This window comes from Aotus nancymaae, unplaced genomic scaffold (assembly GCF_030222135.1).
Source record: "Aotus nancymaae isolate 86718 unplaced genomic scaffold, 86718_ANA_hifiasm-v0.15.2.pri h1tg000010l, whole genome shotgun sequence".
Classification (NCBI taxonomy): domain Eukaryota; kingdom Metazoa; phylum Chordata; class Mammalia; order Primates; family Aotidae; genus Aotus; species Aotus nancymaae.
This window is the reverse complement of record NW_026988421.1, coordinates 36,754,605-36,779,140: the sequence shown is the minus strand read 5'-3', so window position 1 is coordinate 36,779,140 and position 24,536 is coordinate 36,754,605. Positions and strand designations below refer to the sequence as shown.

The 24,536-nt window shown below is 40.7% G+C and overlaps 1 protein-coding gene across 1 annotated transcript in view; it reads left to right on the top strand.

The window, feature by feature from the left end:
* LGI1 (leucine rich glioma inactivated 1) overlaps nt 1–24,231 on the top strand; it is a 39,867-nt gene extending 15,636 nt beyond the window's left edge. Inside the window, exons 3-8 of the mRNA XM_012454806.2 lie at nt 3,443–3,514; nt 3,610–3,681; nt 16,024–16,095; nt 18,661–18,830; nt 19,108–19,272; nt 23,042–24,231. Coding sequence (XP_012310229.2) covers nt 3,443–3,514; nt 3,610–3,681; nt 16,024–16,095; nt 18,661–18,830; nt 19,108–19,272; nt 23,042–23,877 — 1,387 coding nt within the window. The 3' untranslated portion in view covers nt 23,878–24,231. The remainder of the gene's footprint in view (nt 1–3,442; nt 3,515–3,609; nt 3,682–16,023; nt 16,096–18,660; nt 18,831–19,107; nt 19,273–23,041) is intronic.
* Nucleotides 24,232–24,536: the final 305 nt, after the last annotated feature.

The window sequence follows — 24,536 nt, the reverse complement described above, 5'->3', positions numbered from 1 at the left end:
GTTTTGATTGACCTGGGAAGCTTACCAGGTGCAACCGTGGCTGCATATGAGTCACCTGGGGATTTTCTTAATAACTCAGGTGACACCCCAGGTTTAGAATTTACCCAGAATCCCTGAAAGTGGGAACCCAGTATCCTTATTGTTAAAGCTGTCCAGGTGATTCCAAGAGCAAGCAGGATTCAGAAGCATTGACTCAGGTTCCAGCACAGATCTAGGTATCTCTCCTGCACCAGGCTTCAAAACACTCCCCTTGGTGAGGTCTCCTGCACAATTCTGCATTCTCCTAAACATTCTTTGCACACAATTTTACCTGCCATAGATCCAACTCAACCCTAAGGGATCCTTTAATTTTTGGCTTCTCTACCAGCTGGCTCCTTTCTCAGTCTGCCAATTCCAGATCCCCAAATAGGATCTTGTCTTAGCCCAACTCACCTTTTCTTTTCTTTTCTTTTTTTTTTTTTGAGATGGAGTATCACTCTTGTTGCCCAGGCTGGACTGCAATGGTGCGATCTCAGCTCACCACAACTTTTGCCTCCCGGGTTCAAGTGATTCTCCTGCCTCAGCCTCCCAAGTAGCTGGGATTACAGGCACCTGCCACCATGCCTGGCTAATTTTGTATTTTTAGTAGAGATGGGATTTCTCCATGTTGGTCAGGCTGGTCTCGAACTCCTGACCTCAGGTGATCCACCTGCCTTGGCCTCCCAAAGTGCTGGGATTACAGGCAAGAGCCACCTCGCCCAGCTCCAACTCACCTTTTTAAACCAGGCTACATGGGCCATGGGATGCTGCTAGATTTAGAGACTGGCTACTCTGTGGAAAGGGACAGAGGTTGTGTAGTGTAGAACACGGCCACCCTGGTCTGCCCCATTCTGTTTTCTGCTTTGGTGGGGTGGGGTGGGCACAGTTTCCCTTAACAGAGACTGTGGAATGCTTTAACATGTCCGGTTCAATAACAAATTACAATAATAAAATCTAACATATTTACAGGAATCCATACAAATTAAGGGTCAGAGTTTCATCCTCTGTATAGAATATGATGTAGGAGTCTTTTTAAGTACACGTAGGATAATAAAATGGATAGCCCACTCAACTATCTTTAGAATGTATGTATAATTTTATACCTCTTTCCATAGAAACTACAATTGAATTTAGCATTGAGAGATTATGGTATTCATTATTATCTTAGCCAGAGGGTGGTTTTTTTTTTTTTTTAGCTTTTATAATAAACTTTTAAATTGAAGTATAATATACATAAAGAAAAAGTGCACATTATAAATGTACATCTCAATGACTTTTTACAAAGTCATTACCCTTGTAACCAGCACCCAGTTGGTTACAAGAAACTCAATAGTCTCATTACCCCAAAAGACGCCCCTTGTGTTCCCTTCCAATTACTCCTTGCCTCCAAGGGTAACCACTCTCCTGATTCTAGCAACGTAGATTAGTTTTTGTACTTTATATAAGTACAATCACCTAGGATGCACTTTATTGTGTTTTGGCTCCTTTTCTTGAATATTCATCCATAGTTTTGCATATGCATTTGTAGTTCTCACCAGAGGTTTTCAACACATTATTCAGTCCGGAACTGTGCTCGGGGGTCACAAAAACAAGTAAGGGCACATTCCTGCTGTAAGAAACATTTAATCCAGTTATCTGGTAATGATCAGAATCTAATGTAAAGTCCGTTCCTCTTTGTTCAACAAATATTTAATCAGTGTCCACTATAGGACAGGTGGTATCACAGATGCTAGGGATAAGAAATGAACGAACAGACAAAAGTCTGGGGAAATCCTCTCTTTTCTTCCCGTGACATACGTGGGCAAGTTCTGCCCACCAATACTCCTTTCCCACTCTGTCCTGCATCTCATTTCACATAAAAGGAAGCAGCGATTGAAACTATTTCTTCTGGCAACTTGGAGTATGAGATTATGAAGTCCCTGGTCCATGAGCCATTTTTCAGATCAGTGAGTGTGGGAGGTATAATATTTGTATATACCTATTCCCGCCTGATTCCATTCTCTCTACCGCTGATGCTGTCTGTGCAGAATGCAATGCAAGTCTGGAACCTAAGGAAGACATTGAATATTAGCTTACCTTGGAGTCAAGCTTACCTTGGAGTCAAGCTGATTGTTTTCCAGAGCCATGAAGTGAGAAGAGCCACGATTGCCAAAGCTGTGATGGAAATCATACCGTTTTGAATTTGTTTTAGTAACTATGGAATTCTAACATGTATTACTATTCATTAGTGCTGGCTTTTCAGAGCCTACTGAATTACTTGGGTACAAAGCTGTGACATTAGAGGCATGAGGGGTGAGAAGACAATCCAGCAACACTCTAGGATTGATAGTTTAGGAAGAAATGCAAGAGATCATCTCATTTTGTTTGGTTGGTTCATTCCTATCCCCCATTGCTTGCATTTTTATGAAAAATTTCAAGTATATATTAATGTAGAGAAAATAGTAAAAATCACTGTTGTGTATCCATCTTTTAACTTCAAAAATTATCAACTCATTCCAATTCTTCCCTAACCCCTTGCTGTCCCCCTCCTCTGATTATTTGAAGCAATCCCAGATGACAAATAAATTACTCATAAGTGTTCAGAAAGTGAGATCTCCTAGTTTTAATTCCTCTAGTTCACAGGGTCAGAGGTGAATTCACTCAGATTTTTAGTGGCAGTTATATGAAATCCCCGCTTCAAAAGTAAAAGTGATAATCTTTACTAACAGAATTACTATTATTGTTATTACATTATGACATAATCTATTATTGTACTGTTTGGTCTAAAACTATCTTTTTTAAGCCTGTCATTCAGTTCTCCAAGGAGTTCAACAGGGTGTGGGATGGCTGATTGATGTTCTTTTTCATCAGTAATTTCAAAACCAAATCCTCGTGGATTTTGAAATTGCAAATAAATTTGTCCAAGTAAAAGTGATTTCTTCAACTATTCGGTAATAAAATGGGTCTAAGACTCTTCCCAAACCTCATGTTTCCCATTTTCAGTCTGTTGGCAAAGGAGGAGGTTGGTTGATGTTCATGGAGCCAGTGTTAATAGCCTGTCTGTTACAAGATAGCTCAGCACAACGGGGCATGCAACTTAATTTTTTTAGGTTTCCCAGGCCAAAAACCCCAAAGCACCATTGTTTTTGCCAGTCACAATACTCCAGAGGTTTCTAGAACAAGCAGAAAAGATTGTTAGTGCCTTTGTCATGAAAATATGTAAAATGTTGCTTTGGCTGCTTCGGCTAGCATACCTGCTCTGATTGTATCTCAAAATGTCACCCAGGGCATATGGCACTCATTGTGAGGAGTGGGGCACCGTAAGAGACAGCCATGCAGACATTTTTCTGTATACAATTCCCACTCATTTTTCTGAGAGATAAAAGCAGCAAAGATTGACAATCTGTCAGCTTAACCATTTTCATTGTGTACTTTTTCTGGGCAGGTTATTCACATCGAACTCCTTTGATGTGATCAGTGATGATGCTTTTATTGGTCTTCCACATCTAGAGTATTTGTAAGTAAAAAAGCTTTTTTTAAACATGATGATTCAGGACAAGTTCTCTCAAGTTCCTATAACTGTTTGACGAAAAATATTATAACTTATTGCAGATTCATAGAAAACAACAACATCAAGTCAATTTCAAGACATACTTTCCGGGGACTAAAGTCATTAATTCACTTGTAAGTATGAATGTTGCTATTACTTTTTAAGCTTGCTAATGGACAATGCAGTTTGATCACCAATGGTTAATGCACCTACTTTATGAGTGGCCATAAAAATTTAAGAAACCCAAATGATTTCTCTCCATGCACGCTTGCCATCTTTCCCTGACCTCTGTCAGAGGGTGTTCAAGAAATTGATTATTATTAATATTTTTATCCTAAACCAACCATAATGAGAAAAGCAATCTAATGCAGGGAAGTTGTGTGCCTGAAATAACTTCTTTTATTATCTATATCATCACTCACTTCATGGATCATTATGGATTGACTATATACTTTAATTTGATATCAGCTTTTTCTTCCATATAAGCCCTCACGTTATTATATACATTTAAACATAATATAGCCACAGGCGATGTCTTCAAAGTATCTGATCAACTTGTCAGTGAAATATTTAATTATTCAATGGGTGATTATAGCTAACAGCAGTTGTTCTTAACAGGTAACAATTTTGTCTCCCAGGGAACATTTGGCAATATCTAGAGACATGTTTGGTTGTCACAACTGGGGGATGTAACTGGTATCTAGTGGGTAAAAGGCAGAGATGCTTCCAAACAGCTACTGCATGGACAGCCCCCCACAACAAAGAATTCTCTAGCCTACAGTGGCATAGTGGGGGGGTGAGAAACCCAGAACAACATGACCCAAGCAACTTGTTTCTTCTAGCCTCCCTCACCCCCTACAGACAGACATCTTCACACACAAGCAAGCACACACATTGGTGCATACACACACACACACACTCTCACATACACACAGATATATTTTAAGGAAACTGGAAGAGCATGGAAAGAAAAGGCACTCCCATTTATATCACTTTTCATTTAATCCTCTCAATAATCCTGCCAAACGGGCATGATAATCCCCATTTCGGAAATGAGGAAACCGTCTTGGAGGGGATATATGCCTAGTGAGCTGATCAGTTATGGAATTAGGAGAAAATCTACTTAATAGTTGAATTGCAGTGACTCTTCATCCTTTCAACAGCTGTTTCTCAACCTACCTAATATGTATCTGATTGGTTCTAGATACAGATGCAAGAGATGTAAGTGTCATAGTCATCTGTCAACTTTAATCTGTTCTCTCATCATACCTCATCCCCAGCTCTGCTCAAGGCCCTAGGATGGAGCAGGGAACAAAGGAGACAAAAGTGCCTGTCCTTTGACTGAGCCTGATTTCCAGTGTGTCCACATGGTTTCCACTCTGCCTCCACCAGACCCCTTTCTCTCCTGTTGCTTGTTTTGTAGCAAAGGGAACCTAATGGCCAGATGTATTCTACAAACTCATACCTTTCAAGGCTTCTGTATAGAGTTATTATAATTAAAAAAACGGTGTTTGCAATACTACTCTTCATGTCAATGACATGATATGATGCAAAGATGGCTGTTTGCAAAATCAATGCTACACAATTTTATCACAGAGCCCAACACTGCCAAACCTCATTTTTCAGGCAAAAATAAACAAAAGAAACAAATATATGAAAGGAGAAATGGAAGTTCATGATCTCAATTTAAATCCACTAAATGCATATACATCCAATCCAATGGCCTCTGTCTAATGCTTAGCATCGGGAGAGCTATAGGAAGGATGTAGGACTCAGGTGTCCTCTTAAGGAACCCAGATATAACCTTCACCTGCCCAATTCATTCAGCTGTCTCCTCTCCAGCCTAAAAGCCTGTGGTTTCCCTCAGGCTCACCTGTGTAGAATGGGAAAAAAAAATGTCTCCATGTCTTGAAGGAAGGAAGAAAGGAGAGAGGAAAGGAGGGAGGGAGAAAGAAAAAGAGAAAGGAAGATGAGAGGAGAGAGGAAGGGAAGGGAGAGGAAGGAGGGAAGGGGAAGAGAAAAAAGGGAGATAAAAAAGTCTGTTTGACATCCTAGTGTAGGACACCCATTTTGTTTGCTGGAGCCTATTATGTTTATCAAATGAAATGGGAATTTAAATATGGGTCATAATGAGGCCCTTTCTTTAGCAGTACGGAGACCATAAGAGAGAGAGAGTGGTACAGCATACACTTAATAAATTTTCAGGTTCGGGGAACACCAAGGGCAGCCTTTAAAAAGAGGTGTGACTCTTACAGGCTGTGAAAGAGAAGTCCCACCTCTCTGAGCTGGTGCTGGAGGTGGGAAGATGTAATGAGGGAACATGGGGTTAAGGCTGGCTAAATGAATATGACCCTTAGGTCTCTTGCATCTTTAGCTAACACTTACTGGGTTGACACATATGGCATTGCCAATGTTAGGCTGTTTTTAATCTACAAAAATGCCAATGCCCTATGGTTCATCTTAAATAGTTTCTAGGATGTGACACATGCTTTACAAGGAGTAGGACCTACAAAGGTGAATAAGATCTAGTCCCACCTTAGAGGAGCTCAGGCTAGCAAGAGAAACTGGACAAGTATTTTCTCACTGAGTGCCTTTGTCCCCAAGTTATGTTCTCCTTTTGAATTATGCTATTCTTTATGGTACAATGTTTTTCTTCCTTCCTTCCTTCCTTCTTCCTTCCTTCTTTTATCCCTTCCTTCTTTCCTGTCTGTCTTTCAAGGAGAGATGGAGTAGGGAGTATCCGAAACCCAAATGTCCCTCTGCCAGCTCAATAAGTCAGGTTCATTTTCCATAATTTATGGCTTATTAATAAATCTGGCATTTGTCTGAGCCATTAGTTTCCTTTTTAAGGCATTAGGCTTCAAAGTGCACTTTTCTCCACCTCAGATCAATCCTTCCCAATCAAGGCAAACATTCGAGCCGTGAGGAATTAGCACCTCACCCTCTAACCCGCATGCACTGCAGGAAAAGGTTACAAAGCTTTTTCATATTCTTGACTTTATCATAGTCTCCTGATGACCCCATGAAAGAGATATAGGGCAGTAGCACTACGCTCATAGATGAATGAGCACATGGAGGTATACCCTCAGTTTAAGCTGCTCCCCAGTTAGTAAGTGGTAAAGCCGGAAGTCTCCCACGGTCTTTGATGAGACTTCTGGTGCCATCTCCACTGTGTCAGTTAGAGTAGGACCAGATAGCTTTTACTGAGCTGGCTGGAACCTTCCATGGGACATGATTTGAGGAGGAAATATGATTAGAGAAGAAAGAAAAGATCCTGAAAGCAGGAGCCCTACCCTCACACTTCATGTCGAAATGCAGATAGTTGGGATTAGACGCATACTTTCAGATCCAACTGGTCCCCACTCTGGCCTAACATCAAAGCCACTCCAAGGGACTCACTTGAGCGTTTATATAAATTTAGTTCATGCCTAAAGAAACAATGCACTGTCTCACCTTCTTATACATAGATGCCATTAGATTTCTCTACTAAGACACATTTACAGACAGCTTAAAAGTTACTATATATACCTGGCTATCAGGTAAGATCCCCCTCCCCTGAAAATTAACCCTTAAAAAGGGAGAGACTTCTTAAAGTTAAGTCCTTTCAAAGCCTGTCAAATGCTGGGACTCTCAATTACTTTATTTTGAACCATTGTCCGAATGCTATGCGTGTTTCACTTTAATGTTTGAATGGTTTGTGTATTTTAGCAATCATTTGTATATTTGAATTTTTCTGATGAGTATGTGTTATTTTGGTAATCAGGAAAATATGAATAAAAAATTAGTTTATGGCCAATGATGATAAAATCTCCAAACATTATGTTTTGGCTTCTAGTAATACCCATGAGTCTTTGGTAATAATTGCTTTATGTGCCACATAAATGTCACTGTGGCTAAGGCCCAGTGGAGCCAGCATTGTTTGCATGCATATTTATAAATATTTGGGGAAAATTATCATCCATCTATATGTGTTGTCGAGTATGTCATGGTTGCTCAGCACTGAGGGGACAAAGGACTGTAACAGTCCCCAGACTCGGGATGCTTGCATGTTCCCAGTCAGTTGAACAGGATGTCTTTGCTTTAGCCTTCACATTGCCATGTATTCAAAGCGGTAGTGCAGTGTAGCAGCTAAGAAAGTGATCTCTGCCGCCAGACTGCCTGGGTTCAAATGCGTCTCTGCCAGCTCAATAGGTCAAGTTTATTTTCCATCATTTATTGCTTATTCATAAATCTGGCATTTGTCTGAGCCATTAATTTCCTTTTTAGGGCTTTAGGCTTCAAAGTGCACTTTTCTTCACCTCAGATCAATTCCTTGGCTTTGCACTTTAACAGCTGTGGAATTTGGGGCAGGCCATTTAGCTTCACTGTGCTACAGACGGGGCATGTCAAACAGGGTTATAATAATCTTTTAAAATGGGATGGGGAATAACAAGGCATTTAAGAGTATTAGTGCCTAAGGTTGTCTTGAGATTAAGTGAGTTAATATATGCAAAGTGCTTAGAACAGGGCCTGGTATGTGGTAAGCACCATTGTATAGGAATCAGCTAAAACTCACTGTCTAACCTCCATTAGTCCCGGATCAGGATTCTAAATGCTACGGTGTATATCCCATTTAAACATTTTCTATGAAATTAAAGTAACTACAAAATGCTTAGAACAGGGCCTGGTATGTAGTAAGCACCATTGTGTAGAATCAACTAAAACTCACTGCCTAACCTCTGTTAGTCCCGGATCAGGGTTCTAAATGCTATGGTGCATATCCCTTTTAAACACTTTCTATGAAATTTAAGTAACTGCACTTGCACCACCGCAGGTTCAGAGACACAAACCCAAGCTGAGAATCAGCATTGCAGGGGGGCTGGGTACACCCCAGATGGCTGTGGGCGATGCTTTCTTAGCAGCAGAGCCCGGTGGCGCTGAAACAAACGTGCTGTTTGAGCCAGTCTGGTCTCCCTTAGAGAGAAGACTTTCCAGTGGGTTCCTCAGTCATAATCAGAGGTTTTCTTGGGTAAACAATGAAAACACCAAAGGGCAGGAAATGGTCATCACTTCTGTCAAGAAGGAATGGTCATCTGCCTTTGAGAACACTTGACTTCCCACAGCCAGTTTTAAAGAAACTAGATGTTCATCTGCGCATTATCTCAGTAGTTTCAAAGAATGTTTCTTAGGTAAACTCTGAATCAGGACCGAGAATGGTGTTTAGTTGAAGGCACACTCTGAAGAGCCTCCACGTTGCCTTGAGATTTTTACCACAGTGGGGCTGCGGGGAGGGAGGTTCCTTTCTGAGACGGTCCCATGCCAGCTAGTAGTGACTGCGCTAGTCATTCTAGGGGCTTTGAGCTTTCTCCCTCAGTGTCTTGGCAAAGGGGGCCTAAAAGAAGCATCCTCTGCTGTTTTGCCTCATTCATTCATTCATTTAAAGGTATCTATTATGCTGGGCACAGTAGTGGCTCACGCCTGTAATCCCAGCACTTTGGGAGGCCAAGGCAGAAGAGGTCAGGAGTTCGAGACCAGCCTGGCCAACATGATGAAACCCCATCTCTACTAAAAATACAAAAAGTATCTGGGCATTGTGGCATGCACCTGTAATCCCAGCTACTTAGGAGGCTGAGGTGGCAGTGAGCTGAGATCGTGCCACTGCGCTCCAGCCTGAGTGACAGAGTGAGACTCTACCTCTAAATAAATAAATAAATAAAAGAATCTCTTGTGGGCTTACTTTGTGCCAGGCACTATGCTAGCACTACAGATTCTATGGAAAGAGAATCATCCTTCCAGTTCTCATTGCAGAATTATCCTAGAAAAAAAGGAACATTGATGAAATGTTTCCTCAAGTCTCTCATTGGCCGTGTCTTCACCTGTCTCCCAATCAGCTGCACCCCACCCCAGTGCGATATTCTGGTGCAATCCAGTGTGACTTCCATCCCCTAGAAAAGCCTGTTGTCAAACGCACTGACCCTTAAGTATGTGGCCTAAAGTACCACCTCTCCCAGTGTCATCTAGTAATTGTAAAGATGCAGCCATAAGCCTCTCTCAGTGAAAATGACAAAGATGGGATTTCAGGCCAAGAATAGAACTTGGAGATCATTCTGACCCAGTGATCATTCACTTTATAGAAAAGGGAACAGCCAAAGCTCAAACTGAGATATCCACTTCCCTGCCCATGTCACCCCTGTACTCTGTGGCTGAGTTCTAGGCCCTAAAGTGAGTCTGACTGGCAAGGGGTCAGCTTGGGCCAAGACAGGAGGCTGGTACTCCTTAAACCATAGCATGTAGAAAGTCTTTCTCCTGACAACTCTGTTGGCTCCCTGGGACTCCTTGCCTCTCTGTCCTTCATGATTTTTCTTCCTCCTATTCCTAAGAATTAAGAATTCTTATATCTAGCATTAAAATTCAGCTCTGTTTAACCCTCACCCTTGGCTAACAGATCTTTGCAGAGGAAGGAGGGTGCCCTATTCCAGTTCAGGGTGACACTCTCTTAGGTCATGACACTCTAGAGAAAAGAAAAGGACTAGACGCCCTGGGGACCAGGACCAGTAACATGGCTTTCCAGAATCCCTGCTTTTGATGAGCTCTGTATAAATCTGGAAGAAAACATTACTAAATCTTAATAGTGGTTACTTCTGCTAATTATTATTTATCTCCTTTTTTGTGGGGGGACAGAGTCTTGCACTATCACCCAGGCTGTAGTACAGTGGTGCGATCTCGGCTCACAGCAATCTCCACCTCCTGGGTTCAAGCAATTCTCCTGCCTCAGCCTCCCCAGTAGCTGGGACTACAGGCATGCGCCACCATACCCAGCTATGTTTTATTTGTATTTTTAGTAGACATGGGGTTTCACCATGATAGCTAGGATGGTCTCCATCTCCTGAACTCGTGATCTACCCGCCTTGGCCTCCCAAAGTGTTGGGATTACAGGCGTGAGCCACTGCGCCCGGCCTATTTCTCTCCTTTTTAAAAAAATAATTTTTGCACTTTCCAACTTTTCTTGAAGTGAAGAAATAATTATTACATATACATGTGCATATGTAGTACGTGTGTGTGTGTGTGTGTGTGTATCAGTAGAAGTAAAAGATGGGACTTTTAAGAATACCAAGGCATAGGATTATCCCTACTAAGAGAGGCAGAAAGAATAGATGATCTCAGCTTCCTGAAGTGAATATTGTAAAGTGTTTAGATATTTAATATCACTATTTAATGACAATAACAACAAAGAAAAAGATTAGTTTTCTGGTCTTAACACATAAGGCTTAAAAATTCACCTGCAGATACAGTTTTTCCTGGAATCCATTACAAGGATATGTATATAAAGATATTAGTAGCTACATGTGTTAATTCTCACAATAAATAAAATTCCTATCCTTTACTCAGTTTTGCATATGTCAAAACAGAAACCCAGAGAGGTTAAATTAAGTTGGCTAAGGACACATTCCTAAGAGTATGACGTTTAAATGTAATCCCTGCTGTACTTGGATGAAGTTGGCACTTACACCCCTGCACTACCGCAAGCGATACGGCAAAGAACAGCTACAACTAGTTTTACAAACATATAGCGTATATTACAACTAGAGCTTCTGTTGAAGAAAAGTTCATAACAATATTAAGTCATGACTCTGTGAAGCTGGGGGTGGGATGGAGGGAAGGCAGAACTGTGAAAATTTTATCCAGGGATTTTGTTTTCCGGTAGCAAAACTGAATGCAGGGGTGGAATCTGAAGAATCAAATAATCCTAATATCAACCCCAAAATAACCCTAACCCCTATTCCACAAAGTGCTGTCTCAGTCTCTCTAGCTGTTTAAATTCCCTGATAGACACCAGATCTCATCATTCGATTTACCTTTTGTGCGTGTGTGTGTGTGTGTGCATGCGTGCGTATGTGTGTGTGATGAAGTTTCATTCTTGTTGCCCAGGCTGGACTGCAGCAGTGCAATCTCAGCTCACTGCAACCACTGCCTCCCGGGTTCAAGTGATTCTCCTATCTCAGCCTCCTGAGTAGCTGGGATTAAGGCGCCCACCACCATACCTGGCTAATTTTTTGTATTTTTAGTAGAGACTGGGTTTCACTATGTTGGCCAGGCTAGTCTTGAACTCCTGACCTCAGGTGATCCACCTGAGCCATCATGCCCAGCCCTATTTATCCTTTTTTCATGACTAACTGCTGAGGAGGCTTCGGGGAGCATTGCATGATGCCCCTTTTTCTTCCTGGTGCCCCTGGCCCCAGTGCCCTCAGCAGCTCTCCCCTGCAATGAATCTCCCTTAAGCCCTCAGACGCCTATGATGATCTGTGGAGGCAACAGGCCCTCAACACAGCTGGCTTTAAGCTGGCACAAAGAACCACAGTGGTGGCTTCAAGCCTGGGCTTACCTGTAGCCCCAAAACTCCCTAGAGGGTAAGGGTCTGAAACTGCATGGGAATTTTTTAGGAAACAGGCAGCTCCCTCCTGCAGGAGGTCTTGTGAAAGACATTTGCATGACCTAACCACTCAGGCCCCCGAGTTTGGGCCGTGACAGTAATTCCTACGCTAAGCTTGTAGGTAGCTTTGGAACTTGATGAATGCAGCCAAATGATTGATTTCAAATGACTGAACCCTCACTGGACAGAACCATATATATGTATGAATTCTAAGCAACAGGATCCTTTCAAAAAGTCAACTTTATTCTTTGTTTCTTCTGATTATAAAGTAATAATACATGCTTGATGATAAAAACTCACAACATAAATATGTATTTACATAGAAAAGTGAAAGATTCCATAACCCAACACCAAGCTACAACCTCAGTCAACAGTTTTTGTATCTCCTGATAGCGTTTTCTCTGTGTTTCTATAGACATCTGTTTTTGCTGCTCTAAAAAGATGACACTCACTCTACACTTAGGTATCACTTCATATTAAATCATAGAGACCTAACTCATTTAAAAAATCTCCTGTAAAATACTCCGTGTTACATATGGACCATCATTTACACAATCCCTTATGTCTCTTTTTTTCTTTTTTGAAACAGGGTCTCACTCTGCCACCCAGGCTGAAGTGCAGTGGTGCGATCATGGCTCACTGCAGCCTCAAGTTCTGGGTTGAAGCCATCCTCCCACCTCAGCCTCCCAGAGTAGCTGGGAACACAGGCACACACCACCACACCCAGCTACATTTTCTATTTTTTGCAGAGACAGGATTTTGCCATGTTGCCCAGGCTAGTCTCAAACTCCTGACCTCAGGTGATCCACTCGCCTCTGCCTCCCAAAGTGCTGGGATTACAGGCGTGAAACACTGAGCCCAGCCAACCTGTTACATTTTTTGCAGAATAATTCTGAGGCTCTGTCAGCATTGCTTTCCCAAGTCATTCTCTGCCCAAGTCCCTCTGCCTGCTTTCTTTTTATCCAAATGTAACCTGATGTCACTGGGGCCTCCCAGAGACTTAGGGAAGCTGTTTGAACTCCAGCTCCCCGGCCTTGGGTGTCTGGAAGCCTCGCTCTCATTTCTGAATCTTACTTCCTCTTGATTCTGCTTCTCCTAGTGCGTCCGGGCAGCCTTCTCATGCCCATCATTCACCAAACCTAGACATGAAGCTCCATCCTATCTCCTCTAAAAGCAGTCCATTGTGGGCAAGGATTTCATGGAATTTTTGGTAGCAGAGCAGCAAAGAGTGACACTGCGTTCAGTGAATCCACCCACCATTTCTCCCTCTGGCTCCTCTGCCTCCCAACCCTCTGGTTCCCAAGGAAAGACCCTCTGTCACAAGTTCTCAGGAAATGTAATGCCTCATTCCACAGCCCATCGGGCCAGCTTGTCTTTCTCAGCCCCATCTCCCAATTCTGATGACTTAGAAGTCCTTCATCTTGTCATGCAAAAATACCACCTCTCCATTCCAGAAGCCCCATAGCTCCGAATCTCCATCTCTATTTTGCCATGTGTTCTGTGGTTAGCTTGTATGTGGATCATGTGAAGCCTAAAGCTCTACTCCTTTGGGCAAAATGTAGAACTTCCAGATTCATCCATTGCTTAAAAGAATCCTGCAGTGTACGGTGGCTCACACCTGTCATCCCAGCATGTTGGGAAGCAGAAGCATGAGGATTGCTTGAGCCCGAGAGTTCAAGACCAGCCTGGGCAACATAGCAAGACCCTGTCTCTACAAATTTAAAAAAAAAACTAGTTGGGTGTGGTAGCACACACCTGTGGTCCCAGCTACTGGAGAGGCTGAGCCCAGAGGATCACTTGAGCCAGGGAGGTTGAGGCTGCAATGAGTTGTGATCACACTGCTATATTTCAGCCTGGGCAACAAAGTGAGATCCTATCCTAAGATAAAAAGAATTCCCCTTGGACAGTAAGACAAGCACGGTGCCTTTTCCTGTGTAGCCCTATTGGCAGTAGTAATTCAGGATGTGACTGCTTAATCATTGCATGCCCACTGTCTCCACTGTCCTGTGACTCAGCCGCCTCTAAATGTATGCCCTGCAGCCAGTTGCATTTTTGCCAGCTTCAGAGGAAGGGACATCCACTTAGAAGTTAGTATGAGAACTTTAAGCCACATTGTGCTAGAAAATAAACTGAGACACATAACATGAGAGTGACTCTGGACTGGTCCAGGACATCAGGAAATCTCTTCATTCAAACACTAGTCAGTAAGATGAATTATGGAGATGTTCTCATGAATAGTCTTCCTTAGCGGCATTTTATTAATTTTACTGTATGTGGACAGCCATAGCAGTGCATTCGTGTGGTCTGTTTCTAAACATTGTTTCTTGGACAATGTACATACAGAAGCCCTTCTCCTCTTCCAACCCCAGCTACTCTACTGAGAGTAGTCCAGATGCCTGCACCATCCTTGATTATCTCATTTTATTTTTCCAATAATCTTATGAGATAAGGTATTATTACCTTCACTTAAAAATGAAACAACTGAATTTCCAAGAAGATCTATCACCAAAGTCACACAGCCAGTAAATGCTGGAGTCAGGATTTAAACCTAGTTCAGAATCACTCCAAAAGTTCTCTGTCCCCAGTGGATCGCCATTGAGAATGGAACTTTCTTACTCAGTTCCTATTCTTCCATTCCAAGGTTCATTGAGAACCATTTTCCAATCTAGTAGTAATTTCTAAATCCCAGAACAACGACATAACTAACTTAAAAATAAGTTCTAAAAGTCTTGAATGTTTGTACTTGAGAAATCTTATATTGAATTGGTGGAGGTAGAAGACACAGAAGACTTTTGAGAATGTTTTAAAGGGAAGTCAAGAGAATTTTCAAGGGTTTAGAGGCCAATGGAATGGGCTCTGTGGTTTTAGTTTAGTTTTTTATTTTTATTGTGGAAAAAAACCACCTCTAACAAAAGTTTATAACGTGTATATACGTGGTGCTGGTTAAAAACAGAAAATTACAATACCTGGTACCCTTCCCTGGTCATACAGCATTAGCTCTGTGTTATGTCTATATCTCTGTAATAGGGACACATTTCCCTTTCCTTAACATTATCAGGACTATTTTCTACTCATTAACCTTGATTAGAATCATTCTAGTGATTTATGGAAGAACAAATAGAAAGGGAAAGGGAAAATCATTCCTGTGATCATAGGAAAAGAACCAGAAGAAGGAGAAAAAGGGAGATGATTAAAGAGAATAGATGAATAGGTATTTATGAGAAAACTTTTTTCTGAGGTGGAATGAATGGAGCTAGAAAGGAAAAGGCGGTGTGGGCTTTGGAAAGGAGAAAGGATGTACTGGGGAAGGGATAGAGCTATTGGCACTGTGGGTTGGAGGTTTGGCTGCTCTCCGGAGCAAGGGAGGAGGAAGCAGGGAGGAGCAGCAGTCCAGGCTGGAGGAGAGAGGGCATTTGGAGACAGACACTGTCACCAGTTCAGTTAGTCATTATTTGGGAGATATCCCCTAGACTGAATATCTGAGAGTATGAATCTCCTGTGTTCTGTTCTAAATGGAAAGATCAATGCCCAGGAATTGTTTTTAACCAACATCAAGTGTTGTTTAAATATTGAATGGGCCTGTAATCCCAGCATTTTGGGAGGCTGAGGCAGGCGGATCACTGAAGCTCAGGAGTTTGAGACCAGCCTGTCCAACGTGGTGAAACTCTGTCTCTACTTAAAATACAAAAACTAGCCAGGCATGGTGGCAGGCACCTGCAATCCCAGCTATGTAGGCTGAGGCAGGAAAATCGCTTGAACCTAGGAGGTAGAGGTTGCAGTGAGCCGAGGTCACACCACTTCACTCCAGCCTGAGTGACAGAGCAAGGCTCTGTCTCAAAATAAAAATAAAAATAAAAATAAATACTGAGTGGATATTGAAGTGAACAGGTTAGGAACTGAAAGGACAATAGCAGGAATCTGAGTAGTATTGCAGAAGAAAAAAAGGACCACAAGTCATTGAGTAGGATGGAAATGACAAAAGAGACTAATAACTAAGCTTTATCATTAAATGCCTTTATTTAATTTATCACTACAGTTTACATCACCTTTTTTTTTTTTTTTCCAGGAGCCTTGCAAACAACAATCTCCAGACACTCCCAAAAGATATTTTCAAAGGCCTGGATTCTTTAACAAATGTGTAAGAGGACCTAAGAAATCACTGAACAATTAATTAATTTGCAGTCATTAACAAGGAAGCCTGGTATTGATGATTAGAATTTTTAATTGGCTTTTAAATTAAAATTAGTATTTCTAAATCTAAATTTTAACTGGCCAAAAATTGAAATTTACATGGACTAACATTTGAGTCTTCTATGGTATTTATCACTGGAAATTCTCAATACATGGCACCCAGGCATTCCTTTGACAAAGTGTGTGTCTATATGGCAGGCAGCGATGATAAGGGACTTTGATGGGGTGGGAAGAGACCCAGCTAGAAATATCAAGATCCCTTTTTTCTCATGAGGTCCAGGAAGTAGGGCTACAAAGGAAAAACATACAGGAGTCTGGGAAACTAACAGAATAAAGATGAAAGGTTACACCCTTGGGTTGGTCAGTCAACAGAGAAATGGAGCAGGAAGTGGGGGAAGGGAGGAAAGTTTGCCTTTCTCCCATTAGGCTGAACAACTCTAAGCTTAATCCCCAGGAATTTGGCTTAAACCCCAGGAAGGGAATGAACTTAATTATTTTTGACCCTTTTTCAAACAAAAGAGCTTTCAAACTTTGACTTTTAAGCCTCCGAGTGAAAGATCTTTGCAAGGAATTTGTATATTTTGCTGTAAGCAAAGCAAGTATTATATGCCTAAACCTCTCAAGAGCAATTCAGCTTCACTATTTGCCTTGCAGAACATTAGAAAGGTATTTAAATGTCATAAGGTAGAATACAGGAACAAATAAAAGGATATATGAAAACAGAAGCTGTTTAAAAAAATTATTCAGGTACTTTGCCGTAGAATCTATATTCAAAACAACTTTTCTCCAGTAACAAAACAAAAAGAAAATCTGAGTCAAGCACTTTCTTCCAAGCCCAGTATTTAACTTCAAATCAGTAACCTAATGAAAAACTCTCTTTGTTCCTTGCAGTATTTCCCCAGCCCCTCCTCCATGCCTATTACCCCAATTCCTGAATGATGGTTTAATTCCAGGAGAATGCCCAAATCAAGATTCTTCCAAGAGAGTCCTGCACAGACCATAGTTATCCTCTCTGGTTTACAGTAGCCTGAAAGGTTGCCACTCATTACTGTGGGTCAGAGTTCTCCTGAGAGATGAGGTCAGTTCTGGGAGTGTCTTGGAAGTTAGAACACACTCCATGGGTGATGTGGGAAGTAGCTCATTGGGGGTCCTTTACCCCATTTTTGTGTCAGTCTACACCCTACACTAATAAAAAAAGAAAAAAAATACAACAATATTGAAATTGGCTCAGTCTCTCCAGGGAATCCCATGATGGGTTTACCCTTTTGGACCTACTCTAATATGCCCAAATCAAGAATTATCTTAGAAGTACAAGGATCCATGCCAACTTGCCTTTTAGTGGATTTCTTGGCTTTCTTGAAAGTATCCTCTAAAAAACATTTTTAAGTGTTTGGGCGTTTAAAAATTATTTATGTGCTGTGTGAAGAGTAGGCAGCACCTATCTTAAGAATTCTGTGTGACCAGGAGAGGAGGTGGAATTCCTGAACAGAAGCAATGCAAATACACAGAGAACTTGGTGAGTTGGGGTCATATGTGGAAATTTAAATGGTCTATGCTGTATACCTTATTACAGGCATGAGCTATTGCATGTCTGTGTTAACTCTATTGTGTGTCAAAGTCATTTCCTATTTAAAATGAATTTGTAGACCATGGAAGAAGATCAGGATTAATTATGTCTGTGAGGAAGAAGAAAAGCAAATAGCTCACTTGATTTAATTAAATACATTACAGTAATCACTACATTTCGTCCTTCAGACCTGTGCTGTCCAATATGGTAGCAACCAGACACTTATGGTCACTGAGCACCTAAAATGTGCTCCTAGTGCAACTGAGACTGAATTTTACATTTTACTTACTTTTTTAAAAGTTAAATTTAAATTTAAAATCTGACTCTCAGCTCAATTATTGGAAACTTTTAAGTATGTTTGGAACAATTTGGGTATATACATCTATTTTTTTATTATAAATTTTATGACATCTAAATATAGATCACCTATTTCTGATAAAATTTAGCATCTTAATTGAGATATATTGTAAGTATAAAAACACACTGGACTTCAAAGACTTAGTATAAAAAAGGATTGTAAAATATCTCAATAATGTTTATATTGATGATATGTCAAAATGATAATCTTTTATCTGTATTGGGTTAAATAAAACATTAAAATGAATTAGACATGTTTCTTCTTACTTTTTTAATGTGGCTATAGAAAATTTTAAATTGCAATAATGGTTCACATACTGTTTCTGTTGACAGCACAGCCCTAGACTAAGTCATTTGGAATCCAAGAGGGAGTAAGTTATGAGGTTCCATTGACTGAGTAGTCTTCAGATGGGCATAGTGCTAACTCTCTGACCCCAAAGTGAGCAGTCAGTCAGGTTCCAGGCAGGTTATAGGGCAGGATGTAAAGCCAGGTAAGGTCATTCTGCACATGTTAACTGTTGATTTATAACTCTTACCTGTGTGGGTATGGCCCTTGTACAGCAAAAGCAGCTGAAGTTTGTCTTTCAGGGACCTGAGGGGGAATTCATTTAATTGTGACTGTAAACTGAAATGGCTGGTGGAATGGCTTGGCCACACCAATGCAACTGTTGAAGACATCTACTGTGAAGGCCCCCCAGAATACAAGAAGCGCAAAATCAATAGTCTCTCCTCCAAGGATTTCGATTGCATCATTACAGGTAATGTACTCATCATCATTTCACCTCATAAAATTAAAATAAGGGCTACATTTTTTCTCATGTGCAGGAACTGATATTTTTTATATCTTAAAAACTAGCTAAGCAATTTAATTTTTAAAAAATTATGAACCACTGACAACACTTCATGTGTTTAAAAGAAAAGTAAAGTGGCCATTTTACTATTCTCTGAAATAAATGTATTTCTTATGAATATTTGAGATCTAGCCAAGGAAAGAGGTATTAGCTCAGAGTTATTTATCATTTCCTATTTTTGCAGAATTTGCAAAATCTCAAGACCTGCCTTATCAATCATTGTCCATAGACACTTTTTCTTATTTGAACGATGAGTATGTAGTCATCGCTCAGCCTTTTACTGGAAAATGCATCTTCCTTGAATGGGACCATGTGGAAAAGACCTTCCGGAATTATGACAACATTACAGGTATGAAAAGCCTAATCATATTTTGAGTGGGAAGTTAAACTGCTTCAGCCAAAGGCAACAAGGAAAGATGAGTGGTATTCGGGAATGCTTTAGCAGGCCTCAAGTCATTTGAATTCCAACTCTACCATTTGCTAAGTGACCTGGGATAGTTCTCTAAGCTATAATTTCCTCACTTGTAAAACGGGAATAATATTAATATTTAATTCACAGGGCTGTTAATAAGATAATGTGAACATATATTCATGAAACTTAGCATAGGGCCTAGCATAATACACACACAGTAAAAATTTGATTATCTTTCTTTAAAGAAAAGTATTGGATTATGAATCATGAATTCTAGTCCAGGTTCTGCCACAGCCTATTTAGACAAGCTGATCATATTCACTGACACCCTCCCGCCGCCCTTTTTCTTAATTATAAAATAAGAAGGTTATTTTAGGTCAACAAGTCTCAAACTTTGTTACACAAACATTTCTTCTACAAAATGTTAATGTATGCCTTATAATCAAAAGGATTTTGTGGTCCACATCTCCCTCTTGGAGATTCATAATACATACATCTGTGGCTCTGAGAAGTCCTGCAGTGAGGAAATTTTTCCAATATTTTTCACTCTTAACTTGGCCATAGAATCTAATTTTTTTTTTTTTTTTGAGATGGAGTCTCGCTTTGTCACCCAGGCTGGAGTGCAGTGGCATAGTCTTGGTTCACTACAACCTCTGCTTCCTGGGTTCAAGCGATTCTCCTGCCTCAGCCTCCCAAGCAGCTGTGACTACAGGCACCTACCATCACGCTCAGCTAATTTTTGTATTTTTAGTAGAGACAGGGTTTTACTATGTTGGCCAGGATGGTCTCGAACTCCTGACCTTGTGATCCTCCCACCTTGGCCTCCCAAAGTGCTGGGATTATAGGCGTTAGCCACTATACTCAGCTGGAATCTAATTCTTTCTATGAAGACTTATACTTAGCTGATCTCTTTTTTTCTTTTTCTTTTTCTTTTTTTTTTGAAACAGAGTTTTGTTCGGTTACCCAGGCTGGAATGCAGTGGCATGATCTGGGATCACTGACTGTAACCTCAGCCTCCTGGGTTCAAGTGATTCTTGTACTTCACCCTCCTGAGTAGCTAGGACTATAGGCGTGTGCCACCACATCCCGCTAATTTTTGTATTTTTAGTAGAGACAGGGTTTCACCATGTTGTCCAGGCTGGTTTTGAACTCCTGGCCTCAAGTGATCCACCCGCCTTGGCCTCCCAAGTGCTGGGATTACAGGCGTGAACTACCTTGCCTGGCCTTACTTAGCCGATCTCTTAAGTTTCTTTCCCATTTTAATGATTTTTAAAATTCTAAGTCATAAATTAGAACATAGGGATCCCTCTACAATTTTTATATCGGCTTTAGTTTCTAATACCTTTAAATCTGCTCTCAAGAGCACTCATATCTCCCCATAAAAGGTAACACTGTAGACAAGGCATGGAGGTTCATAATAGATTTTGCTGGTAGCTATTAGCCTCACTGCTCAAAGGACTAAGACAGGTCTGAGGTTTGCTTGAGGCTGGGGTTGCTTAAATAAAGGGATCCCTTCCAAACTGAGACCCTTTTAGAATCCTTTTTTTTCTGAAGGAAGAAGGTCATGCTTCCATTTGTCCCTAAGCCCCTATAAGTTTTCCAGTGGACAATAGCAGGGTTTTATGCAGTTGAAACCAGGCTCTTCTTACTTGTGTATGGTTAGTCAGTTTCTTTGAATGACTGTTTAGATGAGCACTTACAAGAGAAATAAATCATACATCTGCAAATTTTCAGAGGACACCTCAGAGCTTAGCTTGTCTAGGATGATGTCTTAGTCCCTTCCTGCTGCTGTAACAAAAATACCTTGACTGGATAATTTATAACAATAGAAATGTATTTCTCATAGTTCTGGAGGCTGGGAACTCCATGATTAAGGCACCAGCAAACTTAGGGTCTGGTGAGGGCTCACTCTCTGCTTCAAAGACGGTGTCTTCTCTGTGTCCTAACATGGCAGAAGGGCAAAAAAAGATCACAGACTCCCTCAAGCCCTTTTGTAGGGGTACTAATTCCATTCTTGAATGTGGAGCCCTCACAATCTAATCGCGTCCTAGACACCCCACTTCTTAATACTATTACATTGGGGATTAAGCTTCAACATAAATTTTGGAGGAACACAAACATTCCAACCATAGGAGATGACAAATACGTGTCCCATACTCAGTCATTATCCCCTCTTTCACCCTAGACAGGCATCGCTAATCTATCATGGTAATCTTTCATGCAGAATACAGACACGGCCACAGAATACTTCTCAACACAGTCCTCCAGACAATCACACTCAATAAGCCAATCAATATTGGTACACATGTTAGCCATCCTTGATCTAATGTCTCATTATACAGAAAATAAAACTGAACCTCAGAGAAGTTAAGTGATTTTCTTAAGATCATAAATCAGTTTCCCTGAAAAGAGTCACAAATAAAATAATTTTGCCTATGGATGAAGCCAATTAATAGAAATAGTTAATGTAGAACTTTCTGCCCCCTACAAGCTAAGCTCTGAGGTGTCCTCTGAAAATTTGCAGATGTATGATTTATTTCTCTTGTAAGTGCTCATCTAAACAGTCATTCAAAGAAACTGACTAACCATACACAAGTAAGAAGAGCCTGGTTTCAACTGCATAAAACCCTGCTATTGTCCACTGGAAAACTTATAGGGGCTTAGGGACAAATGGAAGCATGACCTTCTTCCTTCAGAAAAAAATAATCAGAAGAGGCCTAAAGCCCAGATTTGCCCAGCTGTCTCTGGATTTTCTAGAGCCAACTCCTTCTGTGAGATCAGAATCTACTAATAAATGTCAAACTCTTCACCAAAGAATACCAAGCTAGGCCACAGACAGATCCTACATCATTTTCTGCAATTTCCCAAAATAACTTTCAGGAGCATCACCCATGGCTGCACCCCTCTTTCTATTTTTGCAAAGATTCCTCTTCCTTCTCTCTCACTCCCGCCACCAAAGACCTAAAGCTCCAGAAAAGTGACCAGTGACATCTTTCTTTACAGGGGAAAGGTGAGTTATTCTAGAGCAGGAAGCAGTTCAGACTTAGAGCAAAATAATTACAGGTAGAGCCACAGGCTCCCCAGACCACAACTCTAGCCTTTGGTTATCTAAGATCATAGCCCCAGTTTGAAGTCCTGGAACAATAGCTGACTTCTCCCCAGCTTGGGGTAAAAGCATAGAGACACTGGTAGACCTGGCTTTGAATCCCCAACTCTGCCTTCTGCTAGCAGAACATCCTCTCTGAGCTTCAGTTTACTCATGTGGAAAAAGGATAATAGTTATCTCTTAAGATTGTTGGGAAAATGAATGAGGTGAATTGAGAAAGCACATAGTAGATGCTCAGTAAACAGTTTTCATTAGAATTATTATTAACTCATGATGTGTCAGGGAAAGTAATGCTTTCTTTCTGCAAGAAATGAGAGGAGAACACTCAGGCCGCAGCTGTGTGTCCTGAACATGTAGAGCAGGCTGGATGTGACGTTAACGACTAAATTGTTGGTAACAAGGCCTACCAGACACAAAGGCACAGAACTTCAGGACACTGCTGCCACTGGGCTTTGGAGATAAGCCTTGCCTAATCAACCAAGGAGATCTCTTGTTTCAGGCTGATTTGAGTGGAAGTTGTATGGTCCCAGCCAGCCTGCATGTTTACATGCTCCAAAAGAAGACGGCCACACAACTAATCTCTCCTTTGTCTTTTCCCAGGCACATCCACTGTAGTATGCAAGCCTATAGTCATTGAAACTCAGCTCTATGTTATCGTGGCCCAGCTGTTTGGTGGCTCTCACATCTATAAGCGAGACAGTTTTGCAAATAAATTCATTAAAATCCAGGATATTGAAATTCTCAAAATCCGAAAACCCAATGACATTGAAACATTCAAGATTGAAAACAACTGGTACTTTGTTGTGGCTGACAGTTCAAAAGCTGGTTTTACTACCATTTACAAATGGAATGGAAACGGATTCTACTCCCATCAATCCTTACACGCGTGGTACAGGGACACTGATGTGGAATATCTGGAAATAGTCAGAACACCTCAGACACTCAGAACGCCTCATTTAATTCTGTCTAGTAGTTCCCAGCGTCCTGTAATTTATCAGTGGAACAAAGCAACACAATTATTCACTAACCAAACTGACATTCCTAACATGGAGGATGTATACGCAGTGAAGCACTTTTCAGTGAAAGGGGATGTGTACATTTGCTTGACAAGATTCATAGGTGATTCCAAAGTCATGAAATGGGGAGGCTCCTCATTCCAGGATATTCAGAGGATACCGTCGCGAGGATCCATGGTGTTCCAGCCTCTTCAGATAAATAATTACCAATATGCAATTCTTGGAAGTGATTACTCCTTTACTCAAGTGTTTAACTGGGATTCAGAGAAAGCCACATTTGTGAAATTTCAGGAATTAAATGTTCAGGCACCAAGATCATTCACGCATGTGTCCATTAATAAGCGTAATTTTCTTTTTGCTTCCAGTTTTAAGGGAAATACACAGATTTACAAACATGTCATAGTTGACTTAAGCGCATGAGACATCAAATTCTGTGGCTGCCATCAGAAACTTTCTACAGTACATGACCCGGATGAACTCAATGCATGATGACTCTTCTTATCACACTTGCAAATGAATGCCTTTCAAACATTGAGACTGCTAGAACCAAGCACTACCAGTATCTCCATCCTTAACTGTCCAGTCCAGTGATGTGGGAAGTTACCTTTTATAAGACAAAATTTAATTGTGTAACTGTTCTTTGCAGTGAAGATGTGTAAATAAGCGTTTAATGGTATCTGTTACTCCAAAAAGAAATATTAATATGTACTTTTCCATTTATTTATTCATGTGTTCAGAAACAACTGCCAAATAAAATGTTTACATTTTCTTTCATATCCCAAAGGTAATTATTTACAGGAGTTGTTTTATTCTTGCTGATGGTATGTTGAAGAAATAGTTTTATATAATAGTGTTGTATTTGGTCAAGGATTTACAGTATGAAGAATAAGTGAAGATAAAATTATGGGTAATCTGATATTCATTACCCATAATTTATGGCCAGGTTTATCTGTGGCTGATTTTGAACATTCAAAGGTATTTTCAAAGGTCATGGCCTTTAGGAACAATTTGAGGTGAAAAGGTGACAAATTAAAAGAAAGGTGGAGAAATTTGCCTACTGCAGGAAGACTGATTTGAAA